General features: G+C 40.5%; 1 protein-coding gene across 1 annotated transcript; it reads right to left on the bottom strand.

Moving 5' to 3' along the window:
• Nucleotides 1–337: 337 nt before the first annotated feature.
• Nucleotides 338–22,983, bottom strand: meis2b (Meis homeobox 2b). Its single transcript, XM_046373989.1, has 13 exons — nucleotides 22,514–22,983; nucleotides 22,025–22,257; nucleotides 21,423–21,564; nucleotides 21,207–21,257; nucleotides 20,957–21,007; nucleotides 20,699–20,845; nucleotides 17,207–17,321; nucleotides 10,073–10,212; nucleotides 6,798–6,874; nucleotides 6,152–6,210; nucleotides 5,729–5,818; nucleotides 2,934–3,030; nucleotides 338–1,101 (listed from the first exon to the last, which is right to left on the bottom strand). The coding sequence occupies exons 1-12, from the start codon at nucleotides 22,523–22,525 to the stop codon at nucleotides 2,972–2,974; spliced, it is 1,176 nt and encodes a 391-aa protein (XP_046229945.1). The 5' UTR covers nucleotides 22,526–22,983; the 3' UTR covers nucleotides 338–1,101; nucleotides 2,934–2,971.
• Nucleotides 22,984–23,638: the final 655 nt, after the last annotated feature.

Here is a 23,638-nt window from a genome sequence, read left to right as displayed (position 1 = left end):
CTGCGAGAACAGGTCGCGCGACCTGCTCCACCGCAGTGCTGCTGCTTTAAACAGTCAGCCCATCGCCTGCACTGGCCTTTCTTTCCTCCGTGTTTTTTAAAGTGAGCCCGCAGGAAAATAACAAACAGAAACACTCAGCGACCTGCTCTTCATATTAAATCACAGTGCTGCATCGTTTGTGCTTTTCAATTAAGTCTTTATTTTGGCTTTAGTGCAGATTCTTCTCTGTGTTTTGGTGCTATAAAAGTATTTCAGACATTGTCAAAAAAAGAAAAATAAAAAAAAAAATTGGAATTCAGTCCACCATCAAGTCATTTTCCTCCAGCAAGTCTTTTCAGTCCCGGTTTATAGAAACACAAGCAGAGTGAAAGCAGAAGAAAGAAATGCAGTGCACTGAGAACAGAAGCAAGAGAAAAAAAAACCCCAAACTTTTAAATTCTTGGTTTTAGCTGGAACTGAAAAAAGAAAACATAGGCTATGAGTGGTTAAAGTTCCCTCCAGGTCTAGTGACCACAAGCCGAAACATGGATAGAAACAAGCAATTAAGGAGCAAAAATCTATAGGCCTATAGCACAACAATTAAAACACCTCACCGAGTCCACCTATTTGGAAGATATTCCTCAGCCTACGTGTTTGTGTACAGCTTTAATCGGAGGGGATGGGCATATTCAGGGGGTTTGAGAGTAAAGCTTTAATTTAAAAAAAGGAGAAGGAGGGAGAAAAATCGTTCTCCCGGTGGTCCGCCATTGTAGAAAAATAAATAAATAATTTAAAACGAAATGGAGGAGATGTGTCAGACGGCTTTTAGTCACTATGAAGTCCTTGGTCTTCTTATTTTCCGTGCAGCCGTGCTTCTCAGCTTTGCACTGAGCCCCTGGTTCAGTTTAAAGTCAAACTCTGTAGGCGGCCTCTGACGCAGCGGTTAGGCATTTCTACGGTGATCCTTTACACGCGTGCAACGTGCTGGTTCAGGGAAGGTGGCGTGGGAGTGGTCAAGTGGGTGGATGGTCAGCTGGGTTTGGCGTGGTGGCTGCAGAAGCAGCTCCGGTACTGAGCTACAACAGCCAGATGGTAGAGTATCCCTGAGCCAACCATGGAGGCCTGGAACAGGAAACAGAGAGAAGGGGGTTAGGACACATGGCTCCAGGCATGGTCAAGGCCCATATCACAACCCAAAGTTATTACAAAGTTGAAAGCTCATAACCTTGGAAGAAGACCTTGAGTTTTTGCTCCTTTCCACTCTTCTCACATAACAGAAATTTCTGTTCTGTCATTGTAGTTTTCTTGGTTTTATTTTATTAATTAGTAGTCTAGGGTATTAAAATCATCTTGTATTTACCTGAACAAATAGAGGATAATCTGAAATACAATTTTTGTTTTCCAGAAATGTTTCCAATCCTCTTGAGACCCTTTAGATTATATTGCAACCACTGGTGGTGTCCCGACCCCCGTGTTTGGGAACCACAGGTTTACATAAATTATTTATTTATTTATTGCACCGTTGAGACAGAATCAATAAAATAAAAAAGCTATTTCATTTTTTTTTTTACCAAATAATCATGACTCTCAGAAGTCCGACCTTACTTCCAGAATTCTGACATTCTGGAAAACACTGACTTTGCTTGAATAGAATGAAGCATTTTGTGACATGTCAACTTGAGATGTGTGGTATTTAATAAAGCATGTAGTTTAACCAGTTCACTGTGCAACAGAGACGAGAGTAAAACAGTGCACATAATCACGTATTCCATAATAGTTAAATGTTATGGCTCAGACTTTATCGTCCATGAATAAACCTCATATTACTCCAAACGCGACGCTATTCTTTCCTGCAATCCTGGGGAGATTTACTGCTGCACTCAGCATACGCTCTCGCCACAGATCAAATTAGGGGAAGCAAAAACAGCCAGCTCACTGAGCTATTAAAGTAACTAGTCAGTGATCATTCAGTGAGAAATAATGAAATTAAACACTCTACAGAAATATATGGGAGCATTATTCAAGTTGAAAGTTGATGTCTCTATGCAGATCCAGATGTATTTATTAATTCTTTTTAGATGAAGCATTATTATATGCTCTTTGAACTTCATTATCAAAGCCAGGAGAATTATCAGACTGGGAAGAGGGAGCTGTGTTGGTGGAAATTGGCCCCAGTGAAAAAAAAATGAAGCAAATGTAGCCCCTATTTACATATAAAGAGCCCTATTAATCAAGGTAAGTGTCATTACAGTGTGGCTCATTGAGCAGTGGAGAGTGGGTGTTAAATAAAATTCTCTGTGCTGGGGTGCCTCTGGCAGGCAATACATCTTGATTTGAGAACTGTCAGCAGTGGCGGGAGCTGATAGAGGCTGGGAGAGGGGGAGTATTAGCCTGATTCTTAATCAGACTGCTGGGGGGCAAAGAGATGGAGGAATAGAAAAATGAAGCAAGAGGGGGATACAGTGATGCAGAGGAAAGTAAGTAGTAGTGTGGAGAGCAATAGAGACAAATGTGTTCCCCATTTAGCCACCCACACAAACACAATTTTTAAGGCAGAGTGACAGTAAAACAATTTTATATACCAGGTAGCATAATCTTATCTTTATTACAAATTGCTAATAACACCACATTTATGTTTGTGTTTTCTCAAAACGACTTTAAGCATTATTTATAGTGCTGTAGTGGTGCTTTAATGTGTCTTATTTCAAACATGTCAAATCCGAGACTTACAGTAAGTTTACAGTTTATGACAAATAATTACTTTGTTAGCTTTGTCCACCAATTCTATCAGTTATGACAACTGTACTGGGGCCATTGTATGTTTTCTAAAAGAGGAAAGTAGCTAATTATCTACCATTTACACCAGCTGTAAAAGTAGAAGAGGAGAAGTCAGTGGGAGACTGATCAAAGTGGTTCTTTGTTAGAAATGGAAAGACAAAAACTGCACTACTTACATAACCCTGTTTTTCAGGCTTGCCTCGGTAGAGAGGATTTACATGTAATGCCACTGCCCGTCCATGCCCATGTTCATACCCATGCCACCCATCGGTCCTGAAATGAGGAGTAGAAGAAGGACAAGCAAGATGACCGACCAGTCAGAACATGGAGGAATTCTGTGGTTTCAAAAAACATTCGTTACAGCTGCTGGCTGATGGAAGTGTCTCTAAGTAATTATGAAAATGTATTTTTTGTGTCTGTTAATGTCAAGTTGGAACCTGCTATACAGGCAACTAGTATGACATATGGTGACATATTTAAAAGAAATATATTGGCATATCATCACACTGAATAGAAAACGTGTAGCATTATGTCATGGTAACATGTAAAAAAAAAAAAAATGAGGCACAAAGTCTAGAACAGAGCAGTCTTTGCTTTAGTATCAATCTTTCTTCAGTAAAAATTAACACTTTTATCAGATATGCATTCATTTCTATGTTTAATATGTAATTTGACCTGTGATCTGATGTCAGTTGGTCAGTGGGAAACACTGTAGTTTGCTGCTGTCTCTCCACCCAAAATACTTTTGGGTGAAAACATGAAAAGAAAAGTAATTCTATTCTATTCTATTCTATTCTATTCTATTCTATTATATGTTTTGTACCTTCAAGGTGAACTCAACCTAACCCAATCTAACCTAACCTTCTTGATTGGTTTGTAACAGGAGGCAAACTAAAAAGTGCATATGCAATACCTCCACCCACCCACCCACCCCACTTTCACACCTTCACTTGGCACTGAAAGTTGTCAGTGAACGTAGGCCATTAGGTGTGTAACTGCCGTCCACATCGTCATGTGTGTTCTTCTTTGTGTGTAGTGGATGGTTTACATGATCATGATCAACATCAGTTCAAAGTAATTCAAAAGGCATGGAGTGTTTCCTAATAATATCACCAATGGGGAGCATATACAGGCTGAATAATATTGGCCCAAGGACAGAACCTTGGGGAACTCCATGACTAACTTTTGTGAGTGTGGACGATGTATCATTAACATGAACAAATTGAAATCGATCTGATAAATAAGACTGAGACCAGCTTAATGCAGTTCCTTTGATGCCAATTAGCTGTTCCAATCTGTGCAGCAAGATGGAATGGTCAGTGGTGTCAAATGCAGCACTAAGGTCTAACAGTACAAGGACAGAGATAAGTCCCTTGTCTGATGCCAGGAGGAGGTCATTTGTGACTTTGACCAATGCCGTCCCTGAACATGAAATGACTAAGAACAGTGTTGTCTTTAGGTGAGGGTATGCATAATCATGTTTTTTGATTTCTCCATTGGCTTCAACACCATACAGCCTGTGCTCCTCATGGACAAGTTGCAGCACTCAAGGGCAGGCTGGCACCTTGCAATATGGATACTGGACTACCTCACCAACCATTTGCAGTATGTGAGGACTCAGAACTGTGTGTCTGACATGGTGGTCTGCACCACGGAGGCCCCACAGGGGACAGTCCTGGCCCCATTCCTCTTCATCCCTCTGTACTGGAGACAACTCAACTGACTGTCACCTGCACAAGTTCTCTGATGACTTTGCAACTGTAGGCCTCATAACTGAGGAGAGCGACACAGAATACAGAGAACTGATCCAGGACTTTGTGGACTGATGCCAGCCGAACCACCTCCAAATCAGACAACTCCACAGCACTCTGCAGGAAAGGCCAAAGCAGACTGCACCTGCTGAGGAGACTCAGATCCTTTGGAATGCAGGGGGCACTCCTTTGGAGTCTGTGGAAACTCTGTGGTGGCACTGACCATATTCTATGGAGTGGTCTGCAGGGGCTGCAGCATTTCTTTTGCAGACAGGAAGAGACTAGATAAAATCATAATGAATGCCAGCTCTGTCCTTGGAAGCCCCCCCCGATCCAGTGCAGGTAGTGAGAAAAATGAGGTGGATGACACCCAGGCTATCCTCTTTGTTGGTGAACAACTCCCACCCCCTGCACGAGACTCTGATGGCAGCTCCTTCAGTGGCAGGCTGCTTCACCCTAAGTGTGTGAAGGAGCATCACTGCAAGTCCTTCCTCCCTGCTGCTGTGAGACTGTACAACCAGCACAGACTCCCATGCACTCCACCACAAAGTGAGAAACAAATCACTGTGCAATAATACCCCACTTCCGCTGTGCAATAGTGTACATTTTTTACGGCAACAATGTAAATATCCTTGAGACAGTGCAAAGATTATGTGTGTTTTTTCATTTTTCATATTTACTCTATATTTTTATTGATCTATTACTGCTGTAACTGTGCTGCTGTGATGATGAAAATGTCCCCGCTGTGGGACTAATAAAGGATTACCTTATCTTAGTGTATTAGTATATTGCACGTTATTGCACTTTTTAGTAATGTCATTTCTCATGTTGTTAATTGCTTTCCTGCCTGTACAACATCCATTGCACGTCTGCCCGTCCTGGGTGAGGGATCCCTCCTCTGTTGCTCACCCTGAGGTTTCTTCCATTTTTTCCTGTTAAAGGTTTTTCTGGGAGTTTTTCCTTAGTCGATGTGAGGGTCGAAGGGCAGAGGATGTTGCTGATGTTATGTTAAGCCCTTTGAGACAAACTGCTTGTAAAAATGGGCTATACAAATAAAGTTGACTTGACTTGACTTGACTTGTTACTATATGTACAATGAAGAGAGCTTTAAAGAGCACTTCATCATTTCCCTGTTTTTAACTGACAACGAGCAGAAAATTATTCCACCATCAGGATTTTTTCCTTCATAGTTCAACAAATGTGTGTGAGTGACTGCTCACCTCCAGGTCGGAGACCCATGTGCTGTTGCCCATCAAGAACGAAGCCTCCCATTGGCTGGCCGTCTGGACTGTAAGCTGTACCCTGACTTACTGTAAGATGAGAAGAGAGACAGCTGTCATATTGAGCCACCCAGATTTCTACAATCACTCTGCTACAAACCCAAATACAAGTACAGGTACAAGCACACAAAGCTACTGGCTCATATGCACCTTCTTCATACGAGCCATTCTCCTAAAGTCTGAATCAGGCCCTTTGATACATTTTTCTCGTTTTTCACAAGTGTCTCTAAGTCATCCCCTCCCTTCTGTAGCTGTACTGACTTTGATAAGTGATATCAGCAAGATACCAAAGTTTGCATTTGATTTTAGTCCAGTCTATTTAATGGAGTAAATTATTTTGTGCAGTAACTACTGCGGCTTTACCTGCTCTGTTGGACTGGTCAATCATAGGTTGGACTATTCGCCTCCGTGCATTGATAAACCTTGAGAAAGAGAACAATGTCACATTAACTCTTTGATGAACATAAAAATATCATAAGTGGACATAAACCATCATGGATTAGAGGTGGCTGGCAGTATGTTGGTATGTTGGAAATGTTTCAGAGGAAGCTTAGAGTGATGAAGAAAAGGCATCTCAGTTAATCTAAATTTGAATTGTGTGCAGGCTGCCAGTGATATGCAGAATTTTATCGTCTGAAATTAAATCCAGAATTTGTTATTTTCCATTAATTCAGTACTATGTAAATTTCTACTAATGACAGATAGTGCTACTACTACTAATTAGAGAAGGTTAAATTTAATGAGCACCTGCTTTAACAATTATTTTTGATGCATCAGAGATACCCCTATTATTAGAAAGAGTAAGTCACACTAAAATCCAGCAATATGTGTATAACATCTGTGTGTTCTGGTGTGGCTAAATTATGACAATAGAATATGCACTCAAAGTCAATTCAAATCTTCGAAAATCAAAGACACAGATTGAGGGCACAATGGTTGAGGAGATGTGAGAGAAATCAGATTTTAAGTGACAATGCATATACACAAATCTGGTTTTAGAGTGACTTACCAGTTATTCACTTGAAGGATGGTGAGGCCTGTGTCTTGTGCTAGCTGCTTTTTCTGTTCTTCTGAGGGATAGGGGTGCTATGCACAAAAAAAGAGAAAAATATATACACAAATTCAACAAATAAAAAGAAATAAAGATCAAGGCTTCAGCCAGAAATAGCTCACAATTATTGGTGAGCCTCTGCACATACAGCCAATTTAACCTTAAGTGTAGGTTCCAGCGCTTCAATGCAAATTACCACTCAGGAAGTGTTATCATATTCTGTGCCAGTCTCTTCCATGCAGAGTCTGGAAGTGAGTGATTCTGGAAAAAGTCTGATCACAGTTTGGCCCATGAACACTTCGGGCTAAAAGCGCATGTCATTTTGTGACAGTATTTGACATTATTTGACATTGCTTGACAAATGATTGGGTGGGATATAAACAGGCACAATGGTGGCTTTTGTTTGGGGCCCAGATAAGACTAAGACCCCCGTCACCCCAACCCCTCCCCACCTTTCTTCATCCCCTCGTCCTCCAGCCCTGGTCCCTTCACTGGCTCAGTGTGTGTGCGTGTGCGTGCGTATGTGTGTGTGTGAGCAACAGCGGGGGGAGGGCAGCAGATGGTAGACAGAGGTGACCTGTGTATTGAGCTCAGGGTCCCAATTCTACTGTTGTCAGGCCTGCAGCTGGTTCCTGTGATCGTCAGTGAAGGATGAGCTTCCAAGCACTTCATTTTCAGACTGCCTTTCATACTAAATGCACACTGAATGTATAGAATTACACTTGCATACACAAATATTCATAAATGTGCATTCATATACACACATGTACGCAATAGTGAATACACAAATGCAAGCACATGCATTGCACCATAAAACTTCATCTTACTACTACTATTTTGCAGCAACGACAAGCATTTCTCCCAGATCAGTGGCTGACATTCAAATGACAAATTACTCTAAGCTTCGCCCTTAAATCAAAGCTCCATACGAAAATAAAATAAAATCCAAAGAATATAAAATCTTGTCTTGCCTTAATTCAGTCACTTAAAAAAATATATTTAATGACACGCTTTATTATATATAAACACAATTTGTAATTTGTATATATAAACACAATTTGTTCGGATCATTGTACAGATCAATAATATAATAAAACTAACAAACTCTTAAATTTACACTGTAAAAAATATACAGGAATTAAGTAGAATCAATTAATTGACATAGAAAGTTAGAATATATGTGCAAGTTTTATTTAGATCTAGTTCATTAAACTTAAAATCTCTAGTTCTTATTTTCAACTGATAAACACGAGTTCTTCTAACTTGATGTGCTTTGACTAAAAATTGTGTATTTCATTAATGTACTGTGCAGAGTTCACTCCAGTCATTAAACGAGTTTCTAAAAAAACACATTATCAGCGTAATAGCAGACTCCCCTGCATGGTTTGTGTGAGAATTAAAACTCTCCTGAGACCCTCCTTTTTATATTAAAAATTCTATGATGGCAACTTGATGTGTGTCTGTTCAGTCTCTACCTCTATAAGTGGTATAAATATTTTTTTCAGTTAAAGTGATTAAACATTTGATGAGTGAGCTTAATATTTTAAGCTAATGGATATCTTTTCTCAAGCTCAGTTAACTTAGGAATTAGATTCATATAAAGGAAGACTTAAACAAGACAAAGTAATTATTAGAAGACCTCAAATATTTGAGGCAATTAAGCTGAAACAGCCCAAAGTTTTTATAGTGTACATTCTCTCTCTAAATAAATTATGTTGTATTTTCTTTAACATTTTACCACAATTGATCATTGACTCCTTTTGACCTGTTATGCTTTTTTGTATGTCCACAGGTAAACACAAATCACTGATTGTTTATATGAACGTCACTGTTCCATGGATATTAAGACCATGTTGATAGGACATTCTGAGAATTTGAAACTTGTCAAAAATGAATTGCATTAATAATTTTATGGACATTTATTTGGTGTGGACATCATATAAGCTGCAAGTGCTGATGATTCCAGTAGAAAACACAAAATCCTGGTAAAAACAGTGGTGCAACAACCTTCTTTAAGAGCAAAGAGTACAATTATTTATTTAAATAATTAGATTCTGGGGGATTTTTACATAACTGAAGTCCCATATGTTCATAACATGTAATTATCTTGCTATCTCAACTGAAAAAGCAATGACATTTCAGTTTGCTCTGACATGACTCTTGTGACCTTCAGTGGATTCCAGGTTTGCTACCCAAACTCAAAATTTGACAACAATTTTTGGATGTGGATAAATACAAAGTTGTATGTAAACCAATAGTTACCGCCAGGCTAATGGGCTGATAATGAATAATATAATGAATCAAAACCTTTCACAGATTCTTTCTCTATAGCTTCCTCAGAACGGGATCTTTTAAGGGTCTTCAGAATGGAAGACAAAAGAAGGGGGCTATGGCTAGCAATGGACAGAAACACCCCCCACCACCAACAGCCTTCCAACCGCGGGCCTCACAGTGCAATGTCTGACAAAACATAATCCTGCTCCTTTCACACCCTCAACGACTGGTGAATGCTTGATCGCTTGGGTGTTGCAATAGGCCTTTCAGAGGCCAAAGTCCCCTTGCACACTTTTCATAGGCACATCCTGCCATGGCAAACACTTGTGCTTAACAAATTAGGCCTGAAAGGGAATGGGGAACAGAGAGGGGATAATTCAATTATCCTCCTTTTTTATCTGGAAAATCTAAAGGTGGGCTTTGGAAAAGAAGGGATTACTCCAAGTGCAGGACCTGTATGTGTCTTTTCCAAATTAAACAACTGAGGGGTTATAACACATCTAAGAGTGGGAGAGGTACCAAAAGGCAGCAACAGTGGTATCTTTTGGACCTTGGATAAATGGCAAAGTTCTCCGTGTGGGGACTTGCTCACCCCCTCTTACGTAGGTCTGAACGGAAGGCTTCTGTTATTGATTTCTGTACAAATCCTGGGCTGTTATTTCAAAAAGGACCTTTAGATGTGAGTATGTCTGTGCTCCACTCTCTTACAATAGAACAAAGATCAACTTAGTTTCGAGATCCCTTTAAGGAAAACCAGCCTAGGCTCATTCCTGCATGAAAAGGCATCATTTCAAACAACTGTTGCCTGATGGAGAGGTTGGGGTTGGATAACATTCATTTCTACCAATAAGTGAAATCAGTGAAATTTGTTTCTGTCACAGAGAAGAAGAGAAAATGCTGTGTTTGAAATATAAAAAACACAGCAGGAAAGAAAAGAAAAACCTGATAATTTTCCTTACCGTAAGGTGTTGAAAGAGCCATGCTCTCATTATGTTTGTGGCCACTTTGGGGAAGATGCCCCGTTTCTTCTGTCTCTTCTTGTCCTGATCATCCTCGTCTCCCGTGCCCGGTGATGCTAGGCTGTTGTCTAGGCCATCTCCTGCAATCACAGACAAGAGGAGTCACGTTATGAGAAAGCTTTAATGTGACCCTGTGGCCTTCATCCTCCTCCATGAAAACGTGCTATGTAAGGGCAGCCAGAGGAAGATTACATTCCTCCAAGATCCTTTATCTCTCCTCTGTATGACTCCCTGACCACTGGATAACGAAGAGTAGTTTGTAGTATTGGAGCTCAATAAAACCAAGAGCTATTAATTCAATCTGAGCCACGTGTTTGACATGAGGTAATGACTGCAGGAGCTGTGCGCCTGACATGAAATAATGAATGTTCAAACTGAAGTCAGACTCAGTGCTATATACTCTTATTTATTTGTGACCTCTATTTGAAATAAGAATAATGATTTTCTTCTAAGTAAACTGAAGAAAAAACAACAACAACAGTATAGCCTGTGAATGAAGTATCAACCCAATAATATCAAACCATGTTTGAAGTTGGAAGTGAGGCTTTTGGTTGGGGTACTGAGGCAAAATGAGATGGGTGCGTGTGTGGGTGCGTCAGTAGGGCGTGAAGCCATCACCCTAAGGCTCCTATGTGTTCACTGACTCCCTCCATTCACCCACCCCCCCCTTAACTGACAGCATCTGTGTCAGATTGTCTACAGTGCAATGTCATGCCAGGCTCTGGATCCTGCCATTAGCAGAATCCCTGTTTGATTTCAGCTGGAAACTGGCATCGATCAAGGCAGTAGGCTTTCCTTAAGTTGGGATTTCCTCCCCTGCTAGCTAACTCACTCCATCTCACAACACAAGGGGCACTCCGCTCCCGCTCCCTCTCTGCCATTAATTGTGCATCAGCCAAGATGATTTACTTTTAACAGTGGTGGTTGTTTTTCTTGCCCTCAGGGCAGAGAAGCCTTGAAAGCCTGCCTGGAGGGCAAGTGAATAATGTATCTGAGAGACTCCTCCCCTGAGGCGGGACAAGACCCCTACTTTTCTTAAGATTTACCCGAGCATGTCTTTTTGTTTTTGGAGATGCATCAATCAGCTGCGCCTATATGAGCCATATTCATGCATAAATATTTCATCTGATGAATATTGACATTATAAAAGAACTGTTCTCGGGTTGGGGCTCTGGAAGTTGTGGGAGTGTTGACGGATGGAGTCCAGCTTTGAGTTACTGACAGGGTACAGAGTTCACACTACTGCGCTACTTTGTTTTGTCCCCCTCTCCTGTAGCCTGTTGGTTAAATTACTTCTTGGCAAAGGTTCCCCTGGGTAGTAGGGGAATAAAATTAGAAACTCTTAAATTGTTGATTACTTTGTTTGACCATCATGATAAAACATTCACATTTCCTTGCAACTGCCACCCTGTGTACTCTCCATTCATGGATAGGGCAATTCAAAACAATCCATTTTCAACTTTCATCGAGAAATTAGCTGAGATGAACACTATGTTGAGTTGGATCAATGAAGAGAAACAAAGTGGTAAAATAAGCACTAACAATGTAAAAGCAAATGGACAGTTCAACCAAATCCATTATTTTTCAAGACCTTCTTGATGACCTTCTTGTGAATTTCCCCACTGCGGGACTAATAAAGGATTATCTTATCTTGATGTAAGTCACGAGGCTGGTTCATCTGAAGCCAGCTCTCATTCCCATGGCATCAAATACCACCTTTTTGGCACATCCCTTGGCATACAGACTCAGCAGGTACCACAGTGTGTCTGGATGAGACTACTGGGATTTAATATACCTCCAGTGCAAAAACATCCTCATCAGTATCAGAAGATGAGAGCAATCGCAAAACCCAATTCAGTTTACAAAACGAGAAAGTCATGAGAGAGGTGGAGGTCGGGGTTGAGTGGTTGGTCACACATGACCTTCATAAAGGAGATTGGAGTTCACATACTGTGTGAAAGGAAACACACATCTTTTAATAAACCTAACCACATAGCTTCTGTACCTATACTTAACCATAGTGGTGTTTCATGATGTAAATCAAAGAGAGGCCTCAATGATATATCGTAGGCTAACGATGACTTGAGTTTTACTTGGCAGTATGGTGCTTTTCATCTTCATGTCATAAAGCTATAGTTCATATGTGTTAACTAAAAGATGAAGAAAGAAAGAAAGAACAGGAATTGCTCATTATATCTAAGGAAGGCATGCTGTTCTCCTCTTCTCCCACTCCTGACACCCCACCCTGGTCCAACTCCTCTCCTCATCCCTCTTTCTTCTGCACCAGAGAGGGGAAAGCCGCGGGGCAGATCCTCTGCTACACTAATCGCTTCTGACTGTTCCCCAGCAACTCGGCCAATCTAACCAGTGTGTGACGATGCAGTCTCAAAGTCGTACCCCCCCAACCAACCAAGCAACACACACACACACATACACACACCTCCCTGCTTCACCCTGCCTGCCAGTGCCTGTATGCATGACCCCAGAGGGGGTAGATGAGGGAGGCATATATGGAGGGGTGGGTATTACCTCAGGGATGGCTAGAGGACTGCCCCAGGGCTAAGAAGAAAAACAAATAAAAAACAGTGCCCTAAGATATGAACAGAAGTCTTCCTTTTCTTTCTATCCCATGTACCTTTTCTTCCTTTCCTGTCTATCTCCACTACTCTTATATACTCAACTTTTTATAATATTTAGGTAATTCCAAGTCAGCCTCAACTGGTTTTTATCTTTTTTAGTATGCCCCTAGCTGCATTCAAAACATTCAGAATTGAGATGCTGTAATCACTGTAGATATCTCCATCTTACTTTGCAACCCTAAGTTTGTTAGAGTATAGTACAGGAGTATAACACAGGGAACTGGATGAAATTACGCACATACTCTGAGTGAGTGGTATCTCATCCTCAGTACAGTTGTGATTTACAAACTGACTGATCATGCCTTTATTGTCCACAAGGGGAAGCTCATGTAGTCATACATGTCTCAGTTGTTGTATGTATATGCGTGCCAGACTGCACTCTAGATTTACTGTTGTTTACTTTTATATTTATCTATTTTATATTTATCTACTGTCAACATCTGCCTATGTCGTTCTTCTATCCGACTATCAGCAGGATGGTTCTCCCTTGCGAGCCGGGTCCTGCTCAAGGTTTCTTCCTGTTAAAAGGGAGTTTTTCCTTGCCACTGTCTGCTTGCTCGGGGGTTCAGGCTCTGGGTCTCTGTAAAGCATCTAGAGACAATTTTGATTGTAAAAGGTGCTATATAATTAAATAAATATTATAATATATATATATATATATATATATATATCTTATGATAATATAATATAATATATATAATAAAAATTTAACTGAATTGAACTGAATTATTTATCTATTCCGTTTAGATCTTTTAATTTATACTGTAAATGTATTATGTCTATGCACTGTATGCATGTACACAGAAATATTACTGTAGCTGTTGGTGGTTCGTTACATTAGATTGGAGATGGGGTAAGTGAAATAATTTGTAATTACAGCATGTTGCATACCTTTTAATAACATGTATTTATATTCAACTACACAGATGAGCATAAACTTCTGAACTTCTTGCAAAAAATATTAATCATTAAAAAAAATATCAACATCTTCCCTAATCATCATTTTTTTCATTAAAAATAAAAGAAAAAAAGACTACCTGTTTAGTGAAAAAAATTTAAACTAAGCTAAATTCAAGATATTTACAGCAAAAATTTATGAAAACAATGGTGTATGCTCCCCCCCGTGTGCTCTCTGTAGCACATGGGAGGGTAATACTGGGCTATGAAGTCAGTGGACAACCTGTGCGTAAGACAAAGTGCCGAGCGGCTAGCAGAACTGATTGCAGCGCTCCCAACTGCATCAGTGATGCAAAGCCAGCTTGGCCTATCTAATGAGCTCAGCAGGGCTCTGATCCATCATCAGTGACACCTTGCTGTCCCTCCCCTTATTAGACATGATACCCAGGTCTAAATGGAGTATTCTGGAAGGTTTCCAAGACATGGGAATCCTCTGAGAAGATGAACATGACAATTAAAAATTATAGCGACATGTAGCTGTTGCATGCTCACAGCACCAATTGGGAGTTACGGTTCTAACTGCAGTACCCAGAAATCCACTGATAAGTTGCACAGACAAGTTGTTTCTGAATTCAGAGGAGAAGACTATTTGCATTTCACTATGAAGTGATTCATCACATTGCAGGTTTAAGTGACAAGTGTTTATGTAACATTTAAACAGCCTTCAATTTTGGCCTTTAAGGGGTTGGTTCATAAGAATTGCATTTGAAAAAAAAAAATCAAAATGAGGAGGTGACCAGTCATATGTATGCATACATGGTTACCTAATTAGAAGAAGATAAAGCATATAAAGACTGTGCTCCAGCAAGTTCACTGGACTATTTCTTTGGTGCAAAACATTTCCAACATTCCAGAAAATATGTACAATTATTAGATTAAAGATTTAATATTGCTTTTCAACATTTACTTTAAAGTAAATGTAAAGTTATTTTCTGTGAGAGCAGACACACCAATATGCATTTTCCTGGCATTTATCTCTTTCTCACTGCTCCCCTGTTTCACTGTCATTGCCCTTTTTCAAAAAATCCACAGCGTGACGAATGCAATAGTGACATTAGCTCACAGTGTGAGATGGACTGTGATGTCACTGGCATGTCGGCATCTCCACCTCACCACATTCCTTCTTCCTGACTCCAGGCACTGTAAGTAACAAAAGATGCAACACATCCTGTTCCTCAAATTCCACTTCTAAGTGTACACAATCACTCCCACTGCCTTTTCTTTTATTTGAGTCTTTGTGATGGACATTTCAGGCCTCTTCCTTGTTCTCCCCCAGACTCCTTCCTTACATTCCATACAGTACTCAGCCCCCTTAGTAGTAGTCAACAGCATTCACTCTTGGGGTTGAGCTATCAAAGACCATCTGCATCACACAGCTTACAAGGCAACAACCAGAACCTGGAAGCTTACAGGGGAGCAGGCAACCATGAGCCAAACCACCAGCCACACAGTGGATGGATAATCTACCTGTGGTTAGTCAGGGCTGTAAGCCACACTGCCAACACTTTAGTGTTCCCAAACGACAGTGCATGTTAAAAGGCTTTGAAACCACAGAAGCATGACTTAATGACATCCCACTACATGAGGACAATGTGATCACTTCCTGTCTTCTGCTGGATTGTCATTCAGTTTTAAACTTACACTCACTCTGCCAATGATTCCCTGTGCAAAAATATGCCGCACTCATTACTAGAATGAGAAGGGAAAATAAACCTAACTGGCTAGTGTTGAAAGCAAGCACTTAATCCATCAACACATTTATTAGTCTATAACTACTAATTCAGAATATTTTCATATGAATATAATCTGAAGGAGACTTGAGATTTTAAGATGAAATCAATAAGATGCTTTCTGTGCCTTTAAGCTCACATCAGTGTACCTCAAGACAAGATCTCCTTTCCAAGTACTACACAGATAGGTATGACAACATTACTGCAACTCTGTGAAGCCATTTACCTGCTCTAAATGAGATTAGCCTCCGACTATCCTTTCTAGTTGTGTGTTTGACTCTACTCTGGCATGAGAATAGGCTGAAAAAAGAGAGGCCCCGAGGAGAAGCAGCAGGTAGCATGCAGTAGATCCAGCAGCAGCAACCACAGCTCTGATCATTCTGCCCTCTTCTTTTCCTTTGCTTCTCATACATAAAGTGTCCTGTCCTTACATCTCTACGGGGGGGCATTCTGCACCCCCATCCTCTATGCATTCTCTCCCAGGTCAAAAGGGCATGGACCTTGGGTTTTCCCCCCACTGTTGTTTTAAAAGAGCCTAGAGGAATGAAGCTAGTCACACAGTGTCCTTTCTCAGCTAGCCTATACAGCTTTTGGATACTGAATGGATAAATTAAGATTCACAAAAACAAACATATAACACTGTCAGTGCATCTTAAGTGAAGCTGAAAGGATAAGATGATTTTCAAAAGCACAAGGTGTAAAGTCAAATTAAGTCTTGATCTGTTTCTGTCTCTTAATCCTCTGAATTTGTGTTGTCTTGCAAAGCATCCTCCTATTGTTCTCGACAGTGCTCTACTCCTTGATGCCCGCTGGGCAGAGGGTGGAAAGATGCTTTAAAGTCCATTCTATTTTTACTGTGCCCAAAGGGGAGAAAAACAAAAACAAGCCATAAAACTCTTATAGCCTCCAATTAGCACATCAGAAATCACATCAAGTGCAGGAACAGCAGGGTGACACAAGAAGGACCAAGGCTGACTGGCATCAGAGAGATAGCATCAGACAATAACAGCAAACAACGAGAGGAAACTCGTCAGCGCTAACAGGCCTGAAACTGAGAACCCCCACTGACTGTAAAAATAAGGGAAAATCAACATTAATTGCTTCAAATTGTGATCAAATTTCTATAGATATAGTGTGTATCATAAATTAATCAATGCTGTTTCAAGACATTGGGGAAGTAGTGAATCTTTTATCTATTTATACATTTTGGTGTAAAAGTGTAAATGTATATACATTAAATTAAAAAAAAAATTGAAATGTTAGTATAGACCAAGCGTGTATTTTTGGAAATATAGTCCTCCTCCTGGTGACTTAAATTCCCAGAAAAAAAATATCAAAGACGTAACCACACTGTCTTGGTAGCTAATGGTAGCTACAGTCTGTCTCTCAGTATGTAAGTTAGTGATTTAATTTAATTTTTAATCTAATTTATGTGAGGTAATGAGATGGTATTTTTTAGCAAATGTGACTCAAACAGAAGAACAATTTTTGGGAACTATTTTCAGCAGTAGATGCGGGGTTTCTTTAGTTAGGGAAAAGACCTACTAGAGCAACCTCACTAATCCTATATTATCTGTTTTAATCAGTGCAATTAAGATAAGCAATTAGATGAAGTAAGCATATGAACTTTCCTCAAAGAATCCCCCCAAGTCAAAAGGCAGTAGTGCCCAAGCCTCAGGAAAAAAGGTCACAGGAAAGTCGGACCATTGATATGAAAGAGGACCCAGGAGGTCTGTGGAAACTCTTACCGAGTTCACTGGTGCTGTCTCCACTCTGTGAGACGTGGCCCCCGCTGGATGGTCCCGGGGTGCCCACAGAAGGCGTGGAGTGGGCGTCATCCATGTCTCTCCAGGATGCTGGGTTCTGAGAGGTCAGGGAGAGGTCCACACACCAGGGGACAGGAGATAAGGAAATAGAGGAGAAGAAGAGAGGAAAGGGGAAAATAGATGAGAAAGATCCAGTAGGTCCAGTATGAGGTCTATTATGCAGGTTCCCAAAGACACAAAGACAGCTGCATGGCAGGAGTAGCAATGTGAGGAAGAAGTCAACTTGTCAAAAATAGACACAAAAACATTACCATATTGTCCAAGAGGGGAGATTTAAATATAGTTACAGAGAGACTAGGAGCTAGTTTAGATAGCAGTTCAGTAACACTGCAGCATGTGGCCCTCCTGCCTCCCGTCTGCTTCTGTGAGCAGTGTCGGGGAGAATCCCTGTATTTATTGGGCTGACTGGTCTGGCCACTCAGACAGCAATAAACCCAAACCAAACAGCAGATCTCCCTCTTCAACCACTCCGCGTCAGCTGTTTGCCGGATGGTGATCAGATGAAGAGCACGGCAGATGACAACAAGAAGCACAGGACAATGGCACAGTGTGAATGAGGCCTCTCAGTGATGGCCCCTCTTTTCTTATCCAGTCACACAATAATTACAACTCCTCAGTGCACACAGATACTCAAAGAGATGCCATGTGTTCCCATGTTTATTAAGCTAATGGAGGTCTTATTTAACACCCCATCTGTTTAAACCCAATTAACGGGAATGGTGGTTAGTGAACAGTCTTCATAGACGGATTCATACACTGATGAAGAGAATTCTATCAAACACTCATACTTGTGTTAACTTTTTACAGTAACTATTTGCCTCACTCTTTTCTCCAGATGACTCACTGTGAAGACAGGTTGAATTCCTACAGACCATACAAACCTTTAGCAGCAAACATAAGGTAAGTACTGTTATCAAACTGTACACAAAATGTATGCTTGATGTTTTTTTTTCTGATATGCAGCAAATATTCTGAATGAATGGATGTTAGTTCAGCAAGATCAGTCAAAACCAGGTAATATTACACCATCATTAATCTGTCTGTTGTGCTAAGTAACAAAGAAGCCAATTTTCTACAGACTCAGATCTCACCAAATGACACATGAATATGCTAATATCAACCAACACAAAACCTTGACCCAGGAGAGCGGTATCGGTGTCCCATGTGAAACCAAAAGTCAGTCCTGTCTTGACTTAAGTTCGTAAGACATTTTAGTAACTAAATTCCTAAACCTAACCTAAAGTTTTTCTTCTTCTTCTTTTTTTTTGTTTTTGCTTAAATCTAACCAAACTGCATTGATGTTGAAGTTGAAGTTAACATACAGGTCACTTGAATAATTGCGTTAATGGCATGTAACTGGCTGCTGGTTGAAGCTGTGACTTGCCACTCAAAGTTCCACACAAAGTTAAGATGCAAATTTGCAATAGTTTTTTTTTTCACCCCTTCGCTTGCACAGAATGAAAGTGACTGGGAGGTGAATGTGTGACTGCGAACTTAGACGTTAGGGAAACTGACTATGGATAAACAGGTATTGTTACTTTTCTACTACATGCTGATCTTGCACCCTGCCATGTACGTCTTTAAATTATACAAATGTGTCAAACATAAGATATGGAAGAAAATTATACAAACCTGACTTTGTTCATTTTAAGGTTAAAGAGATCTGTCTACAATCTTATGTTTCAAGCACCAATCATGTGAAGCAGCATCCTCATTCCAACGGGAAATATTTTATAGTTTCACAAAACAGCAATTGTATTTCATTCAGAAACAGATCAATTGTATTTCACTTTCACACAGTGAAGAAAGGATTGATCCTCCACTAACCACTTCAGCAGCACACTGTTAAGCTGTAGCCTGCATCTCCTGTGTGTGTGTCTGCTGGTATGAGCTGATTTCATCCTGCAACTCTTGCAAGAATTACTGTAGGGAGAGGGGGTGTGTAGCTTTTTGATATATAACATAATTATCAGAATACATTTGACTTCTAATATGAAGTTATTCTAATTACTTATAAAAAAAAAGATAATTGTAACACAAGAAGAAGTGGTAAGCAGTCATGAGTAAGCGTGTAACATAACGCTAGGGAAAGCCCTGGGCTGAAATGTTTCTTTCTGCTGTTACAGAATGTATTTTCATTTCAATTTTTTTGGTCAATTATGCTCTAGAGACTTTTGAGTTGACATGTCAGATTCTGTGGTGAAAAAAAAAACAATAAAAAAAAGCAATATATTAAAAAAAAATTAAAATACTGAAAATTAAAATATTTAAAAAATTCAGACAAATCAATCAATCAGTCAATCAAACAAGCCTGGTGCCTCCATAGATCGAATGAGCATGACCTGTCTGAGACCAACAACACAAACACGGAATCAAATGACCGTTTGCGTGTAAATTTTTAACTGAATGATAACCAGACCGTGGTACACTTAGTGGACAGCATGCATATATATTAATAATTAATAATATGTTTTGCATGTCTTTGTACCCAGCAGTACATCAAAAAAACAAACAAAAAAAAAAACAAAAAACACACACCCCTTCTTAAAAATCTCCATGACCCCATCTGAAGCAACTATAAGCTCCTAAATGTTGAGAAATGAAGTGCAGGTACAAATTCTTTTTTGTCTCAAAGTACTCATAGTCCTGTTGCAACCCAATCGCTTCAACATCTGAATTTGTTTCTGTGTAAGCAAAAAGAGATGCTAAATGTAGGAAGAGGCTACGTAAAGCACACAGCAGGGGGTGGGGGTTTGGAAAAGCCCCCCCCCCCCCCACCACCACCACCCTACTCTATCAGTAATAATCCCATTGGCTGAGGGAGACTGAAGCCCAACAGCAAACACAACACTGCCACTGGCATCATCACGTCTGACGTCTTACCTACTTATCTACTGTGAAATAAAGCTTCAGAGCTTCACTTCTGGTTTGAATGGACACAAGCATGGCTGGCATGCCATCACACTGAACACCTCCTTCATCACTGCCACCAAAAGCTCAGCCGACAACAACCCGGAGATTTCTTTTGCGTCATGACCTTTGAAACGTTCTTGTAAGAGTTCTCCTTTTAATCTCAATCACACTTTGCACAAGTTAATAAGCTTTGAGAAATGAATAATACAATAAAATACAAATAATCACACCTCTGATCATTTTCACATTTTACATTTCCCCTTCTTATCACCCCTGAGATGTATTATGTTTGGCAGCACACAGCCCAGATGTTAGTCATCTGGGCGGGTATACAGCTGGGAGCTTTTTGGAGGCGTTACCCTTCAGAAGCAGGCAACTCTTACGACTCTTAAAAAAATAAAATAAACCAAAACGCTCACGTCCAGCTGCTGCTCGTGTAGATTTGCGAGAATAAACAGCGCAAACCCTTTTCGTGAATTTAGATCAGGCTGGTAGACTCACGTGATCCGCGAGGTTAGTGGAGGATCCTGAGAGGTCGTCGAAGTCCGACTTGCACACGTCACGCTCCTCTATCACCAGGTCGATGGGCATTTTGCCTTTGAGGCAGCTGATGTACCGGTGGCAGAAGTTGTCACAGAGCTCGTGAACCTGAAATGATTTGCTTCATTTTCATCTGAGCGCCCGAATAAGAAAAAAAAATTGCGCGTTGAATTAAATCTGGCACTCAGCCATTATTGACACAACAAAGAGAATATTTACCTTCTCTAATTCCAGGAGATGAAATCGTAGGACTTGAATTGCTTGAATCATCTAAAACACATTTTAAAAAAAAACAACAGAAAAAAGAGAACAGAAAAAAGCAGATATGATTTTAGACACGCCTATAATAACGATCATAATAATATAAAAATTATTATATTGATTTTGGGGAATTAGAAAAAAAAATTGTTGCCCAACGAGCAAGTGTGTGACATCGACAGCACACAGCAGGAGGAGAAGGTGTGCTCACCAGGTTATCCAGCTCTGGGTTGGAGGAAAATAAAGGCTTCTCTGCGCGAATCTGAAGAGGGAAACAAAATGAAATGTTTCGTTTTTTAAAACTTAATTACTCATCATACATCATCATGTAAATTCATTGGGCTTCGCTCGTAAACACAGTCGTTTGCTTCTTATCTAAACGCTCTCTCGCTTCCAGCACATTCCGTACACCTGTGAGAGCTCCAACCTGTTTGGCAAACACGGCTATGTCTTCATTGAATGAGTCGGAGGAGCAAACGTCACCTCCCGCCACCCCGGGCTCTCTGGGCGTGCAGGTCGCCAGCTCGCACTTCTCGAACACCAGAGCCAGCAGAGGGAATAAAGGGTGGCTGCAACACAGGAGAGGACAGGTCCGGTTCACTCTGCAGCCAGTGTTAGGCCTCTGCGTGAACTGCTGCCTACGGCGTATCAAAGCAGCGCCAGATAACATTTCACATCAAACTTGGAGAGTCTGACGAAAGAAAAGCGCTTTGTTAGCCCAGCTAAATATTTATTTATTCCTCCCTGATGTGGTGAGAACGACTGCACCGCTGCAGTGAGAGCATTTAAAAAAAAATATCCAACTGCATGGACATTTATGTAATTATTTCTCAATGTGTTTGTAAAGTTAAAAAAAAGGACCTTATATGAATTTCATATTGCCATGCTTAACAGAAAAGCGCATGGAAGCTTTTACTAAATAACCAAAGATGTTTTATTTAAACTTGTTTCTACTGCCCCATAGTAAAAATCTCCATAGTCATTATGCACATTCTTCTCATTATTATATTATCACTGTTAGATCCACACCCGTAGATTTGGTCCTTGTCTCTCTTCAGTGCGTCATTGACGGCGCTGCCCATGCTGCTGGGCATGATGTTGTGCGGGGCGTGGGCTCCATAGTGCTGAGTCGGGTGCGGGGGCGGCCCGTGGTTCAGGTGGTGGACCTGCGGCAGCGGCCGGGGGGCATGTGGGTCTCCGTACATAGAGGTGGGGACTCCGACTCCATCCATAGCGCCTCCGTAATGAGCGAGCTCATCGTACTGCGATTAAAGTTGAAGATGCCATTAGGACATGAATATGCAACGGCAAGACAACACTTAAAAGAAGAAAAACAAAATCAAACTTTTTTTTATCTTATCATATTTCTGTGATGTGTTTATTGTATTCAGCATAAACATTTTAAGATATTATCCTATAAAGACAGGGATCCGTCTAAAAGATGTAAAATGATTTATGGTGAAAATGAATAATCTCGTTCAAAACATTTTAATTCTAAAAATTCAGAAAAAGACGTACCCTTTGCGCCATCTCCGTGCGCAATTTCCAGGCGTGTAAACAAGAAGTCGGGTGATGAGTTAAGTCGATGACTTTTAAATCCAAGAGGGAATTATAATCCTGTCCCGTTCTTTGGCATGGAGGAAGTCAATAATGACTGAAACCAAAGCAAAAAATAGCATCTGTCTGCACGTTAACACAAGTGCCAAAACACACACGCTGCCAAGGGCCGAGCGAAAGGATTGCTGATAACGGGTCTGAGCGGCGGATGTTAGCCGAGAGTTCTGCCTTTTACAGGGAAGCACTGGTGGTCCTGGCTTGTGTTCTCATGTCCATGTCTGTGCGCGGCGACACGCTCACTGTGCGCAGGTCGGCTGATGCGCCGTTTATAGGACCGCTCTGTGATTTGCACGACACGCTGATGACGGAACACGGAGGGCTAGGGTGGGCGCACCCAACCCCTTACTACTGACAAGGTAGTGTGTGTTTTAACGTTGTCTTCCGGTTGTTACTTTCAAAATAAACTCGAACGACTAAATCTTTATTGATCCTTTAAAAGTGGGTGGTTTAAGCATAAATATACATCTCAAGGAAATTCAATCGAATGCAACTGGACTTAGTTATTTGTCTTTGAAGACGTTTCACCTCTCATCCAAGAGGCTTCATCAGTTCCTGCTCGCTTGACTAGGCTGGGACTAGAGGTGAAACGTCTTCAAAGACAAATAACTAAGTCCAGTTGCATTCGATTGAATTTCCTTGAGATAACCATGACCTGGATGAATGAGAATATTCACAGGCATAAATATACATATGACATATATGATTTTAACATATACATTTTTGAATAGAGACGCTGTCACTGATAATTTACTCCTGTCCTTAATGAAAGTTAATGATCATTAAACCAAATAGGACAGTTGACATGATATTCACTGTGATGGATTCAGCGAGTCTCTAGAGTTTAATAGCACGCTTTGGAAAATTAGTAGTGACTGCTGTATAGTAAGGAGATTACAAGCAAAGTCAGATCTAAAGCTATGGATGATCCCATACAAAATAAAGCCTTTTAATTGTTTCAGGAAAATAATTTTTGATCAATTAAATAAGCCAAAAGAGCAGAGTCTTCATCATGTCAGACATGGAGAA

This window comes from Scatophagus argus, chromosome 19 (assembly GCF_020382885.2).
Source record: "Scatophagus argus isolate fScaArg1 chromosome 19, fScaArg1.pri, whole genome shotgun sequence".
NCBI classification, from domain to species: Eukaryota; Metazoa; Chordata; class Actinopteri; family Scatophagidae; genus Scatophagus; species Scatophagus argus.
The sequence above is the reverse complement of the archived record's forward strand: the minus strand, read 5'-3'. Positions and strand labels throughout refer to the sequence as shown.